The following is a 15,939-nucleotide window of genomic DNA, read 5'->3' as shown; positions in this document are numbered from 1 at the left end:
GTGAGGAGAGTATGACCTATTCTCAAGCGGGCCAGAGCAACCTCCTCCCTGCGGCTGTTGCGGTAGGATGTCGACCATGGTTGCAATAGTGATAAATCCCAATCTATATTTATGTCTAATGAACTTGTAGTAGCAGCTTTTTTGTTGTAAAGAATGCTGATAGAAATCGGTTTAAATAATTTGAATATATTGCTGTAGTAAGTTGGAGTAACTGTGAGTAGTTACCCATGTTTAGATAAGATAATTGTAAACCAAGATATGGGAAGGAGAAAAAAATCAACATGTCAATGACATATATCTTCAGTGTAAAGCCAAAGTCGTATTTTTGAATTTGTTATCTTTGGTTTCGTTACATTTTAACGTGGTTTTCTATTATCTTTACAATTAAAAAGAATATCTACTGTGCCTGTAACTGAATGAATGATGTAACTAGTTAAAAATGAAAAATAATTAATCAACCTTTTATTAAAATTTGAAATTAGCTCAAATCTGTACCTATGATTCAAACATAATTCTGTCACATACGCAACTTTGGCATTGCTGAGACGATTTAGGTTCATCTATTTAAAAAAAAAAAAAACCGAAAATAAAAACAAAATTTAAACCCAAATTATAATTAGGTTTCCAAAAAATTAATGTCTAATATAAATAAATAACCGAATATCGTTACACTAATTAAGGCAGCGTTAAGACTATAACCATGAGTACATTTCTAAAAGAAGGAGGAAAAATAATTCAATCCCATAAAAGTATCTCTGTTAACGCTTTGTTTAGATGATATTTCCAATAAAAGTATTTCCGTTAATGCTTTGCTTAGATGATATTTCCTATAAAAGTATTTCTGTTAACGCTTTGCTTAGATGATATTTGCTATAAAAATATTTCCGTTAACGCTTTGCTTAGATGATATTTCCTATCAAAGAATTTCCGTTAACGCTTTGCGTAGATGATATTTCCTATAAAAGTATTTCCGTTAACGCTTTGCTTAGATGATATTTACTATACAAGTATTTCCATTAACGCTTCGTTTAGATGATATTTCCTATTAAAGTATTTCCGTTAACGCTTTGCTTAGATGATATTTGCTATAAAAGTATTTCCATTAACGCTTTGCTTAGATGATTTTTTACTTATAAAAATGCTCATAGTTATGGATTATTAGGTTTTAAGAAAGAAATTAATAAATGTTCCAACTTCTTTATTTCTGAATTTCAAATATTAAAATTCATAATAAATGTCGTTTAACGTGTCTTGAGCATTTGACAGGCTCGATATCTTTCTTCCACTAAAAAAGTGGCTGGACGGCATTGGATATGTGTGTTATTGTTTCGCAAATTTTAACTTGCGTTCAAGTTGTCCTTCAATACCTTAAAGTAATAAGTTAGTTGACCGAGTTGACATAGTCTTTTTGTTTAATGTCTCACCAAATTGGATATTTTTTATCCAGTGTTGTTATGTGTTTGGAGAGCATGACACTTGCCCAGTGCCGTTCAGCCACCGCTGCTGTGGAAGGCTGTGTGCCCAGTCTGTCTTTAGTGTTCAACATTGAACAACATTTAACATGAATAATAATGTATAAATTTCAGTAATAAAGTAGGTGAAACGCATATTGATTCATTTACTATGACCTAAATAATCTATAAGAATGGCAAAGTGTTAAAGGATATACATGAATGGAGAATTTTTTTCTTGTTTTGAAATTCATAATTCATTTTTTCACTTAACCCTAAAACACCCTGTATATTGTTATAATGCAATTGATAAATAATAAATTAAACGTAAATTTATATATAATTCAGAATTGAAGATACTTCTCACGAAACCTAGTTTGGACATTTTTGTGAAACTCACTGTATTTCATTTTTCGTTAGAAATTGTATTTCATTATTAATATTCCTTTTACAGCTTCAATGACCGATTGGCATAAATTCCTGTTGAACAGGTCCGTTACTTAGGACTACTTCTGGACAAACGACTGACATGGAATCTTCATACAAGACTGAAAAGATAGGAAACTGCTCGTCGATTCCGACCACTTCAATATTTACTTGTCAACGGGTCTGAACTTCCAATCCATTACAAAAGACTGATCTACATGACTATAATAAGGCCTATCTGGATAATCCTTACAGTCCAAAATCCTTCATGCTCCTTACTTTGTCACAAATGAAATCATCCATCAAGACCTCAATGTCCCATTTGTTGCCGATTTGGCCAGAACCAGATACCAATCCTTCCATGATAAACTTCCCAACTACCCAAACCAACTCCTTTCTAACCTGGCTTCTCCTTCATTACCTAATAATCATCCTAGGCGTCTGAAAAGAAGATGGCCTCGAGATCTTATCCTCTAGAAATGTTTTTGGAGTTCTATCAATGGGTAGATTCTCCACATGTTTGTATCATGTCATTATTTCACTTTCAGCAAATTTACTTGATGTATATATGTGTATACAGTTGTAAATAACAATAAATAAGTTCTTAAAAAAAAAGCAATGAAGATTACAATAGAATGTACTTATCTACTAAAAGCTAACGTCATGCACGTAGCTGCTCTCTATGGCTTGTTGTTAACCATTGACAAGTTAAATTGTCAAACCAAAGTGTGAATATCCTTTTTTTGGATTTTCCTCTATGGAAGACAGTAAGTAACAATTTATATTGGATCAGTATGTTCTAGTGTTATATTGGAGTGTAATTTAACTTGTACCTTCTCTGGATACAACCTCTATCCTATACCTCTTCTTCCTTTCGTAAGGACCTACAGCTAGTTCTTGTTGAACTTAACATCACCCTCATGACTGTAAGCTATTTCCTTTAAGAAGTAGAGTTTCACAAAATTTCATTCCTATAAGGACTTACAGCTAGTTCGTGTAGGACTTCTCATTCCCTTTATGACAGTTAGTTCCCTACGGAGAGAAGTCTTGATTCTGTGAGGACTAACGGCTAGTTCCCGTAAAACTCATCCTGCCCTAATCAACCCAATAACAACGCATTTCCGAGTCCTTCTGATGTAGTGTACTTCTCATCCTCAGTTGGAGAAAGAACTAATTAGTTTTACACAACCACCTTGACACCATTGTTATGACAACAAAAATCAAATCTAAATTACAATAACTGTAGAGACTAGAGGAGGGTACAATAAACATGTACATTGGGACTTCCTGTATTTGGAGTAACAATAACCTCTGTTCATTTTTAGAGTCTTCTAGTTGTTTATGTAGTAACGTTATCTTTCAAATATACTTTTAGGTTACCCCATAAAACATGTTTAGATTGTCTTTAGATGGACGTTTAGATTACAAGGTTACGGGGTCCATTTGATCATTCAAATTTTTCTCCGCAATCCATCCGCCTTAAACTTAAACATCCATCTTCAGTTTTACTGTCATTCCGGCTGACCGTTTAGAGTTCAATTTGAATATCAGTTCAGAAGAAAAAAAGTTTTTAAAATTAATTTTTCTTAAAGACTGAAATTCGGAAATTAGTGGTTGTTGCTCCAAGCCACAGATCCTATTTGTTAAGTTGTAAAAAATTCACTTATTTCTACGAACTTTTGAATCATCAGTCACAAAGAATGACTCTTCACATTCGTCATTGGTTATGATTCACTTATTAGTATATTTGAGTTTCCCCGACATCTTCCTCCATGGTTAGCAAAATTTGATCAAAATATTAGATCAAATATATATTTTTGCATACTTGGGAAAAACGTATGAATGGGTTTGTCTGACTAGTGTAAATCGACTAATCGTTATTTTGAGATAAAAAACTTATAAACCATTTATTTATTTGCGTCGGCATAAAATAAATAAAAAAATGATAACTATTGTTACTTCCACCTTGACCGCAGCCCTGACCATCTCCTTCAGTTGAATATAAAAGGTAATTATGAATAAAAATTGGTTTAATTTTTTTTTAGTTATTTTTAATGTCCAACCCAACAAAACGTCGCGTAGTGTGTATTCTTGGCATTCTAGGAGGTTAATATTAAAAAAAACTTATTTCCTTTCTGGATGTCTGTAATTATTCTTATGTCAAGTATGACATTGAAGGATTATGGAAACAAACAAACGTGACCGAAATTACTTCGAACCTTTTAATAAATTGTATAAAGCAAGCCATCCTTAGTACTTTATAATATAAATAATCTTTATTAATTTAGCGATTGACTTTAGAATAATATTACAGGCGTCAAAATTAGGCTTTAGAGCCTTAGAGTAAAATACAAAATCAAAATGAAATTATAAAATGTCATAAAATATAATGGAGTTGAAAAGATTGAAATGAACAACAATAATTAACAGAATATATAAAATAAAATTAGAACAAATAAAATAAAACCATATGCCATATCATAAAACATACGATGACTAACTTCTGCTATTATACATTTTATAATTTCTGCTAATATACATATCTACAAGTATAAACGAAAATCTGAAAATCAAATACACAAAATATATAAACCAACGGTATATTTTTTTGATATTATCAAAAAGGTAATAATAAAAATATATATGCATTTTATTATTAATGTATATTATTATATGTATTTTCATTATCTCAAACTTCCCGTTTTTTCCTTATTATACATTGTTTCAGATAAATATTGGTATGCTTACGTTAAAATATCTGTAATTTCATGAAATTTTACATTTTTCAAGCTTCAGTATAAATAACTATGCTATAAATGATTCATAATGAACTTTGGAAGAAGTATACTTATATTGTAAAATATTGTCTTGAACGAAACGAGACTTAAGATGAGAACATGATAAGTTTGCAAGTTTATTTATTTATTTTATTCATTTAAAAAATCACATCCAATATGTTCTGACCAGATGATATCTATCGGTCGGTGCCAAAATAACACATAAAAATGATAGACATGAGTGAAATGTAAATATAACAGTTTAGAGTACTAGGGCGTTGTAGAGGCTATACAATTTTTAAGCTAGATAAGAGCAATATGAATTGATCTCAAGGGATACAACTAATAATTTAATTAACAATTACTCAAATAATAATTATTAAAAAAATGAAATTAAAATAAACATAACTCAAAGGATTTTGAAGTGAATAATAAAGCTACAAATTTACAATTAGTGAATAAATATAATAATGAGAATAAAACAAGATAATACAGAATATGATAAAAATAAGGATCCAATAATATCTATTACTAAGCACACACATACATTGCTAAAACAGATTGTAATATAATAAATAAATTATGTGGATTTATACTAAGCACACATAATTATTGATATCTATGTATAATCTATTGCTAATTCTAATAGTAATATAATGATTATATAATATAGATATATTTTAAGAAGAAGTTAAGAAAAAATACAGGGAGGTATGGTCATTCGGTAAACCAAAATCAATTATTGAGAATTACTGTAAGTAAAAAAGTACCCAGTCAAATATTTCTTTGTCAGTTTTCTTTGTAGTTGATTTATTTATTAGTTCTTCTGATAATCGATTGAACAGATAGTGCAAGATATATTCTAATATACGTTTACCAAATTTATTGTTATATTGTGATTCGATAAATTTAATTTAATTTCAAACATTTTTTAGATATATTATTTCTATTCTAAATAATTTGTTATCTATAAATTTTATGATAATTCTATAAAAATAAAATAGTTTACGTGGTTAAGTACCAACGGTTTTAAGATTTTCTGTTTTATTATTATTACATATTACAACTATTATTTTCGGAACTGTTTATCCACTTATTTAAGTTAATTATCAAACCCTTTCCTATTTTTCATCACTGATACTAATGTGATCACTGTTAACAATTTCAAGTAACCAAAATTAAAAGTACTTTAGTTGAAAATTTTGCATTTATACACTTTTAGAATTTTTCATTGAGAATAAAATATAAATCGGCCCCGTCCAAACTTGTTTTTGCCCTTTTTTGTTAAACATGTTAATTTTTTCTCGAATAAACGACACAGCCACCCTTCGCATGTTTTTTTATGACAAATCGAGAGAAAGTAAGATATGAAAACCTTTGTTAATGTATAGAATAGCATGGGAAAGATTGTCTGAGGTAGAATCTAAGAGAATATGTACTTCAGACATAGCAGATCGGCTGGGAAAAAGGCGTGCACATACGCTTTCAAAGGTAGAGTGGTTCTTGGCTTAGGATCTTTATTACTGGAACTGGAACATCACTCAGAACGAACACCATCTCTCCATCACCAGGTAAGAATCATTTAAGTGACAATAAATATAATTTTTAAGAAAAGATATTGATCACCTATTTCTTGGCTTAGGTATATCTTTCCTCTTTACATCCTGGAATCGGTTTTCTAGTTAACAAACTGCTTGATTATGAAATTTACGATTCTAAGAATCGGTTTGAATATCAATTACATAAGTCCGGATGTCATCGGATTGAATAAATAATGGATGGTTTAAGGTGTAAGCATTTGTTTTGATTTTTCAGAAATTAATATATACAATAATGACTAAATTTGTATTTTTAAATGAATTCGAAGTAAAATTGTTTGAATTGTAATTCCTTGTTAATCCCACAGTTGTTGATGTTTAGGTGATGCTGTTACGTTGTAAATGAAACTTCTTCCTTTATAAATCTCATTTGTTCAAATTTACATTCCTATTCGTTATTTTCCTCATTTTAAAGAATTTTGTACTTTACGTATAATATTTGTAATCGTGCCAAGAATGGAGGGTATTCGAAGGCAAAGTGATTTAGAATTTAACAGACCACTTCCTTAATATAAATTTCAACTACAAGAAATAATGACCAAATATTTTCATAGAAATATTAATAAGGAAATATGGCGATTCCATACGCTCCTTATTTATAACTATAAATTCACATAGTATTCCCAAAAGAAGTGTCCCCACTGTGCTAAAATAGCATCTAAAGATGATAGACTCTCGAATTTGAACAGCTTTACTTTTTTACTATGCCAACTTTTAGAGATTCCTAGTTGATAGCGTTGTCTGTCATAGATTAAACTTTTACAAGAACATATTCAGAAGCTTGTTACATTGTATATTCATGCCTTAACATATATCCATCCTCGCTTCTGGAAACAATCAGTTTAGTTTACCAGATTGGCTTTTCTGAATTTTAAATTTGGACATTGCTTATTGTTCAAATAAACACTAAACTAAAATTTATTCAAGGAGAAATTCTTATTTAATGGTGTTCAATAATTTTTATCGAGAAATTTTTTAAAATAAAAATTAGATCATAATGTTTAGTTTTAAAACTAAAAATTATGTTATAACTATCATTTTAAAATTTGTTGAAAACATTTAATAGCAGTTTCGGACCTGCTTGTAATATTAAGCGGGCACGTGTGACGTCAGCCGGGCACCAGACAGATGATCCCTGTACTAGGCTTTTTGGTTTTAAAACGTTGCGAAAGAGGAAAACTTTATTATTACAGCATAAAACCGATAGTAAAAATATTAGAGTATATTATTCCTTCCAATCTACATATTACAGAAAAATGATACTTGAAAAGGAGTAAATAATTGTTCCAAATTTTGGAAAATGTAAAAAAAAAAATGGTGCTTATGTATTTGTGATATTAAATATTTCTTTATTAGAGCTCAACTAACCTTATAAATTGAAATAACTTCAGGAAAATGAATTAATAGATCAAAAATATTTAATAGGATAATGGTGGGACTATCTGAATAGTCATTTATATCATTTATATTATATATTTATATTATATCTATATCATTTATATTCATGAAGCAATTATATCATAGATTACACATTTTTATTTTTTAAACTGAAGTTTTCAAGAACTTAATAATGAATATTTACTATATAATTTCAAGAAGAAAAAAATGCATTTGCTACTGTCTTGAGATGGCAGAGATATTGCAGTTTTGGGCCTAGTAACAGCTGTTACAACAGGTTCCATGGAGAATTATGAAATGTCATTACAAAAGGAAGGAAATGACTTCAGCTCTTTTAAATATCAAAGAAGTAAAGCCAGGAAAAGATGTTTCAGCCCTTGGTACTGTTATTATGAATGTTATATATATAAACACACAACGTAAATATACATGGAACGTATAGTAACATACATGTACATGCACGGTATAATTAACGTCGATAAAAGGAATACATAACTATATGCTGTAAAGCCATTTTAAAATATTACAACTTCATTAAACAAACAATAATATAATGAAGGTGAAAAAACACAACAGAAAACTGCATTTTATAACATGCGGTGTTTATACACATTAGACAAGTTAGAAGCTGAAAAAAATCGTACATTTATTCTAAAATGATTTCGTTCTCTATGTTTGTACAATTTTTCGCTCTGCGCGCAAATCGTCAAAAGCAGTACACAATTGTTTGAGGTTTTTGGCGAGTCACTCCTAAATTTTCCAAAAAGAATACTTCACGAAATCTGATGAAGTTATTAGATTGATATTACAAAAAAAGATTCAGTAAAAAACCATTGGAGAAGATGGTCGGGGAGTACGGTCAGCAAAAAAAAAAAAAACACAAATAAACAAAAAAATATTTATTCATACCGACGTTTCGACCTGAGTTTCAGGACTTGTAGCAAAGGGGTCGTAGCTAAAACTAAGCTAAAAATGAGTTTTTGCTAGGACCCCTTTGCTACAAGCTCCCTGATGAAGACCAGAAACTCAGGTTGAAACGTCGGCATGAATAAATAATTTTTTGTTTATTTATGTTATTTTTGCTGACCGCACCCCCCAACCATCCCCTCCAATTATTAACCTTCAGTTAACTATCTACACCTCATCAGCAAAAAATTATTTTCGGAAAAGATTGAAGGAATTTAATATAAAAAAAATTATGGATTAAAAAAACAAAACATTAAGATTTAGTTTCCTGTGAAACTGTTCAATTCGAAAAATATTTAACAGGCATTTTTTTGGCTATAATTCACCTTTAGGATTGGCACTTGATGTTTTCTAATTTATTATTATATCTACACCATGGTATATTATTATATGTACACGATGGTATATTATTATATGTACACCATGGTATATTATTATTGACTATCAACAATATTTATAATTAATTACATGAAGATTATAATCAATTTTAGTCGTAATTAATTCTACAATCAATAAAAATGAGTATAACCAATAAAATAACAATACCTACTAGCATTACATGTTAAATGAAAATATAGTAATAAAAAAAAATCAACTAAAGTAATAAAATAACATCGGGATTAAATATATAAATAGAATGAAAACTTATATTTAATTAATTACTTTTTGATTTACCTATAATATTTTTTAACATTGATTTTATTTCCTTGTTTTCCAATACATTTTTTTTTTCATATTTTTATTCAACATCATTCTCTTTGCTTTTACGATATTTCATTTATCGTCCTTATTATTTCATAATTTAATGGATAGCGTGTTTGTTGGATCATGTACTTATAAGATAATGTTATTGAGACATTCCTGCATTACGAAAGTCATAAAAAAAAAATCTCGAAATCAATCCAAAAAAAAATAATTGAAATCGATTATTCTCATTTTTTTTTAATATGCTATTTTAAGTATTACGTATTATTTCAAATATTCTATGATTACTTTAAGAGAGTAATTCAAACTTGATATGTGGGTTATTCTCCGAAAATATATAGTTTTTCCATATTTTTTTTATCACTGACTGCTTAATCCAAAATTTTTTAACAGGATGGTGAATATGTTGAATATGTTCATGTTCATGAACAGACATCATTTAAAAAATTAATTACATTTAGGAAAAATAATTTACTAAGAATTTCTCCTCTTTCAAATGGTTCCAAGAAAGCCAAAATAGAAAGATTAGATAAACAGATTTAAAACAAAAGTTAATTTAAAAATTTTAAATCCTCTGGGACCAACAAAAAAAAAAAAAGCGTGTTTACAAATTTGTGTACATTTGTTATATGTTAACATGATTTTCTATTCTCTTGGCAATCCCAAAAAGATCTAAGTGAATATTTAACGCCGCCAATTAAATTTTCTATTAACCTGTATAAAAATTAGGAATCGTCTACGAACTTAAATCCACAACTTCGATTGAAAAATGATGTCCTTAGGAATTTTCAGATACGATACTTTGGCACTGAGCCTACTATATCTTATACTTTATAAAACTAATAATCAAATAGGCAAAAAGAAATAAACTTTTGTACTAAAAAATGTACTTTAATTGGGTACTATATTGATAAATACCTTCAAAATATTAAGTAGCAGTTCTATTTATTTCTATAGGTAACATATCCTAGTTTGAACTGACGTATTTCCTCGATATGGATCGATTCTGAATACAAGTCGATCCCTTATTTCAAAAACAATTTTCTCGTAAAAATGAATTAGAATAAAATATTATGTAAAAAATTGCTTAATCAGATACTACGTACATAAATAGTATCATAATATAATAAAAAAATTAAAAATAAACTTTTAAATTATAACACGCTATTAATGTTTTTGCTTACACTTACATTATTAATTTAGTATCCTCAATTCTTACTTTTAAGATTGATTTTCTGTTTTTTCTAGAACGTACCATTCTGACCTGGTATTGAACAATTTTTGCATTAAATTGCTCTCCCCCCCAAAAAAAAGTGTCGCAATAAGTGAACTTATTATCAATACACATACATATTGATATTGTATTTAGTATCCCATTAGGAAAATAAAACGAAAAACTACTAAGTGACTTTAATGTCTAGGGTTTGAACGAACTCTTTGAAAAGCTAAATTTTATTATTATTTTTTTTAAATATCCAGACACGCCCATTGTATTAATTATAACAGTTTCTGAGTTACTAAATTCAAAAAGAAAATTACCGATGTAGTAAGTAATATATCATCTTCTTTAATTCAAAAATCAACCCTTCCATCCTTGATATTATTATTTTCCAACTCAATGTTCGGGAAAAAAAAAAATACAATGGGCGGGTCTGGATATTTTTTTAAAACACAACAAAAAAAATAATAAAATTTAGCTTCCCAATGTTTTTAAATTTAACTGGAGTCTATTTAACGTTGTTCTACGTGAAACCGAAATCATGTTCAACGGTGTATGTCAAGAAAAAACTGTTTAACTAAATTTTCCAATGTCAAGTGAGATTAGAACCCGAACATTTTGGATTTCAATTCTGAAATAGGGGGATTTTTTTTTTAATGTACCACATACCGTATTTCCCCAAATATAGAGCAGAGTTTATTTCTAAAATTATTTCCAGAAAAATGAGCGGTTGAACAATCTCCGGACATTAAAGTCACTTCATAGTTTATTATCATGATGGGACACTAGATATAGTTTAGTCCAAATAAATGTACTAAATATAGTTTTTATTAATTATTAGTGAAAACTGTTCACTTATTACAACACATTTTGGGGAAAGAAGATAAAATGAAAATATTGTTAAAACTATATTAGGGATGATACGTACAGTTAAAAAATTTATTACATTAAACTTGGAAGTAAGATTTGAGAATACTAATCTAAATTGGATAAGTTGAAGCAGAAACAAAAAAAATGTACTAATTTAAATGCTTCGTGTTAATATTTTTTATAGTATGATGCTATTTCTATGTATTATCCAATTTAAGTAGGTTAGTTTATTTTTTTGTATTTTTTCAAAATTTTAAATTTTTTTCAATCCATTTTTTGCCAGAAAATTATTTTTAAAATGAGAGGTCGAATTATATTCAGAGTCGACTTCTCAACTGCTTGAATTTAAATATAAAAAATTGAGTTCAAACAAAACCTAGACATTGAAGTCATTTAGTAGTTCTTTTCGGTTTTACTTTACTAATGGGAGACTAAATAAAGTTTGTATTTGTATTAATAATAAGTTCACTAATTGCGACATATTTTGGGGAGGGAAAATCTAATGAAAAAATTGTTCAATTCCAGGTTAGGATGGTACGTTTTAAAAAAAAAAAACAGTAAATTAAACTTAAAAGTAAGAATTGAGAAAAGTAAATTAATAATTATGTTTAAGCAAAAACAAAAATGGTGTGTTCTAATTTAAAAGTTTCATTTTAATATTTTTATGATATTAAATATGTGGAAAAACATATAGGACTAAAATGAGTGAAACAAAATCTTTAAAGAATTCACCACATTTGCTAGATTATAGATCGGATATTGACTCCGGAAAAAGGAAGTTATATTCAGATTCGATTTACTGGAATTTCACTTCGACCAAACTATACAGTCACTTCTTGTACAATACAAAATTGTTTTAAAAGTTTAAATGTGTTTTTCTTTAGGAAGGCGCGCGGCCAATACGCCTCCCACAGGGTCTGCCAATGATAAATTAATATTTTTATATCAAACGGTAATTGACAGTAATATTTTGTTGCTACAGCACTGAATTATATCGTTGAAATGAACTAAAGAACTAACCTGTAGACTGGTTGATAGGGCACTGGTGCCATAGAGATAAGAACACCTGACAAGACAAGACACACCTGTTGCTGCAGGAACTCAACACCAAGTGAAGATGGCTCCGCCCAGCTCAGGTGGTTTTGTCACTGCCAAGCCCCCACTACCACGACTGATGTCACAGCCATTGGTCTTCGGGAGGACTGCATGCATGTCGAGGATGAGGGACCGTCATTGGATATCGTAGTCCGCATATCGCCCTGGTGAAGAGATAGGCCAATCTACCGCAGAGTAGTGGGAAAGTTGGTTACGAATTACAAATCATATAGATGTATCCAAAAATAGAATAAAAGTATAGACATAAAGATAAACTATATTTTTTCAGGGCTAAGCAATATTTAAGAGTTCCAATATTATTGAAAGATTCTAACACAAAGACTTATTTGATATATTACAATAGCCAAGCAACGTGCAGAACAAGGATAGCATAACTCACATCAGTTAAAAATGATAGTGCAAACAGATGTACAGAACAGTAAATCATTCCAAGACAGTTCAACATAGATGTGTGAAGAATCCTTAAAAAAAAAATAATCAGTATATGTCATATGATACCTTCAAACATATAATTACAAGCAGGGGTAGAATTAGGCTAAACCCTTTCAAATAATTAAACGAGCAGTGCAATATGCTAGTGACATATAGATGGGAGTCAACAAACAAGTAGGTATAATTATACAGTAGATCAATATATATAAATAATGCATTTGGTCAAATATTGTAGAAGATCAATTTCAGGACGAATCCCTTCTACGGAGGATGTAAGATATAAAGTAATTAAGGCAATTACATACAAATGTAAAGATAATTGTCTTTTATCAATTTACAATATGTTAATATAATTGTCTTTTAATGATGTAAATTTAAAAGTGAATGTAAAGGTTGATAAGATCTAACTTCTTGGAGTTTAATAATTTGTATGAGGAGATGGTTGGAGGTGCGGTCAGAGAATAACAAAAATAAGGTTTTTCAACTTCTCATCATTAATAATTTGTAAAGGGATTGACCAATGGATGGATAGCCCCAAACATATTAAAGAAGATTAAATAAAGGAGAAAAGAAGTGAAAAAGGTTTAGGTTCCAGGTTCCTGTAGATGATAACAAATAACTAAAATAAATATCTTTGTAGGAAGATAGTCAGACAGACGGTCAAGATAGGTATAATTTATCAATAACCAACATTTTGGTCCACTTTACTAAAAACATTTCAAACTATGGTGGAACTACAAGGCGATAAATGAAAAATTATATATAAAGGAACAAAATAAATTAGAAAAATATGGAATTTGAAATGAATACAATGATTTTTTTGTGCATATTTATTACTGTTTTTAATTATTTTTATCTATTACGCTATAAAATATATTATTATTTTTTAGTATTATCTATATTATCTGTATTTTCAGGTAAGCATATAGTTAAATACTTGTAGATAATTATTGAGTTTTTAAAAAATTTTAATTGGATAGTACCTATGGATAAAACTACAACAGATGTTTATGGATATCTATTGTTATTTTATTTAAAATTCCAATTATTTACTTTTAATGTTTTTATTTTATGTATTCTAAAGAGGGATAAAAGGAAAGACGTATTAGGTCAAGGGAGAAAATTACAATCATATATAGCTAAATAATGGGAAAAAAGGATGAAAAAAAAAATGGAAATATAGAAATAAAAAAAAATTATAAAAGAAAAAATATGTATTATAATTATATAATAACATTAATGCAATATGCCTCTACTTTATAAGAATCAGAAAATAAATTGTTTAACTAGGTATAAGTATAATGTGTATTTAACAAACCGATACAGTTGAATAAAGATTTTCTCTCACTTTAATAAATACAGTAATGGATAAAAAAAACAAAAAAAAACAATCAATAATTACTCCCACTACAAAAAAATAAATAACTTATGTTTCTTAATGCATTACCATAATAACTTCAGACTTTCGACACAATATTCAGGGCATGAATCATTTTAATGATCAAGAAGGTGAATTTTGTCCCAACCGCAAAGTAATTGGATAATATTTATAATGTTTCTCTCTCTAATAAAATTTGGTTTCCTGGACTGAAAAGTAACACATGGAAACAAAAATTGTTATAAATATTAATTTTTATGATAAAAAAGACAATAATTCTTGGGATATGATTTGATTATCATATCAAAGCTATTATCAATACGGAAATATTATAGAATAACTGAAAAAATAAAGTTTTACTAACCAGGTGAGGTGCAACGGCAGAAAATAAATATCCTCCTAAAAAAATATATATAATTTTTAATTTATATCGAAAGAATTTAAGGGTTCCCAAGAACGGTGAAAACAAATATAATTTGATAATTTCTAAAACAAAAAAAAATTTATGGCCAATTTTGCTAGAGGCATATTTTGGTTCTTGTAATTTATATACATTTAATACTCTCAACAATATTTAGTTCTTATACTGCATGAATAAACAAATCGATTGGTATATAACCAATGCATGCAGAGCAATGGCGGATCATTATAATATTAAAAATTAAAAAATTATACTCAATATTTTTCTCGGCTCCTAGGGAGCATTGGCAAGAAGCGTCGAACAAATTTCTAATATTTTTTTAACCTAGTATCATAAAAAAAATTTCATTGACAACGATAATACCACTTGCGTTGCCTCCCTATATTAGTGAAATTTTATTTGCTTAGTTTACTACAATCACGTATTGATAAGTGTAATGGTATGATGAACAGGGAAAAAACATCATATGTAACAAATCTAGACTTTTAAATAAAAAACATTAATTTTTTTGTAATATACTATTTTTTTATTATGCTTTGTTGTATACTGTTGTATTCCAATTAAGGCATTTACCACGAGTTCTTCTTATTCAATATGAACTCTACACACTCGTCATTATGGTACTTACATAATAGATATGTTATTCACAAACCTTTAATTTTTCACCTGCCTGTGAAACCATCACAAATATTATCAGAAGATAATACTTATATCTTATTTCTTTATTTTTTATCGCCTTCCTGGGCATTTATGAAATACGGAGAGGATAATTATCCTACAGGTTAAGCACTTTATTCTAGCCTGTGTGGAAAGGTAAGTTTCCTTCTGTGGGGCCGCCACGAAGTGAAATTCAACCCGCTACGGCCCGAATCGAGCCGCTGCTCCAATAGTTTTGAGTTTGCTTTGGTGACACCTCATCACATCCTCTTACTACGAACTATGTGTTATTTAAACAAAGGTATTACTATCGTTAATTAATCAGGTATTATTATAGCTAATCCAATATAAAAGAGATTTTTATTGGTTTTACGAGTTGGCAACATGGGATCTCATATCAATTTTGTCAAAATCCATCCACTAATTTCAGTTGCTGTAATATATATATATATATATATATATATATAGATGATTGACAGTAACTGAATTAGAAGGAGATGGGCATGGTTGGCAGTCGAGAAAAAC

General features: G+C 28.8%; 1 protein-coding gene across 1 annotated transcript in view; it reads right to left on the bottom strand.

Annotated features, from left to right (window-relative positions):
- Window positions 1-12,584, bottom strand: part of LOC106691265 (myb/SANT-like DNA-binding domain-containing protein 4) — a 63,611-nt gene extending 51,027 nt beyond the window's left edge. Inside the window, exon 1 of the mRNA XM_067048352.1 lies at window positions 12,431-12,584. Coding sequence (XP_066904453.1) covers window positions 12,431-12,462 — 32 coding nt within the window. The 5' untranslated portion in view covers window positions 12,463-12,584. The remainder of the gene's footprint in view (window positions 1-12,430) is intronic.
- Window positions 12,585-15,939: the final 3,355 nt, after the last annotated feature.

This window comes from Halyomorpha halys, unplaced genomic scaffold, assembly GCF_000696795.3.
Source record: "Halyomorpha halys isolate HHAL.00 unplaced genomic scaffold, Hhal_1.1 Scaffold2196.1, whole genome shotgun sequence".
In the NCBI taxonomy this organism is placed as follows: Eukaryota; Metazoa; Arthropoda; class Insecta; order Hemiptera; family Pentatomidae; genus Halyomorpha; species Halyomorpha halys.
The sequence above is the reverse complement of the archived record's forward strand: the minus strand, read 5'-3'. Positions and strand labels throughout refer to the sequence as shown.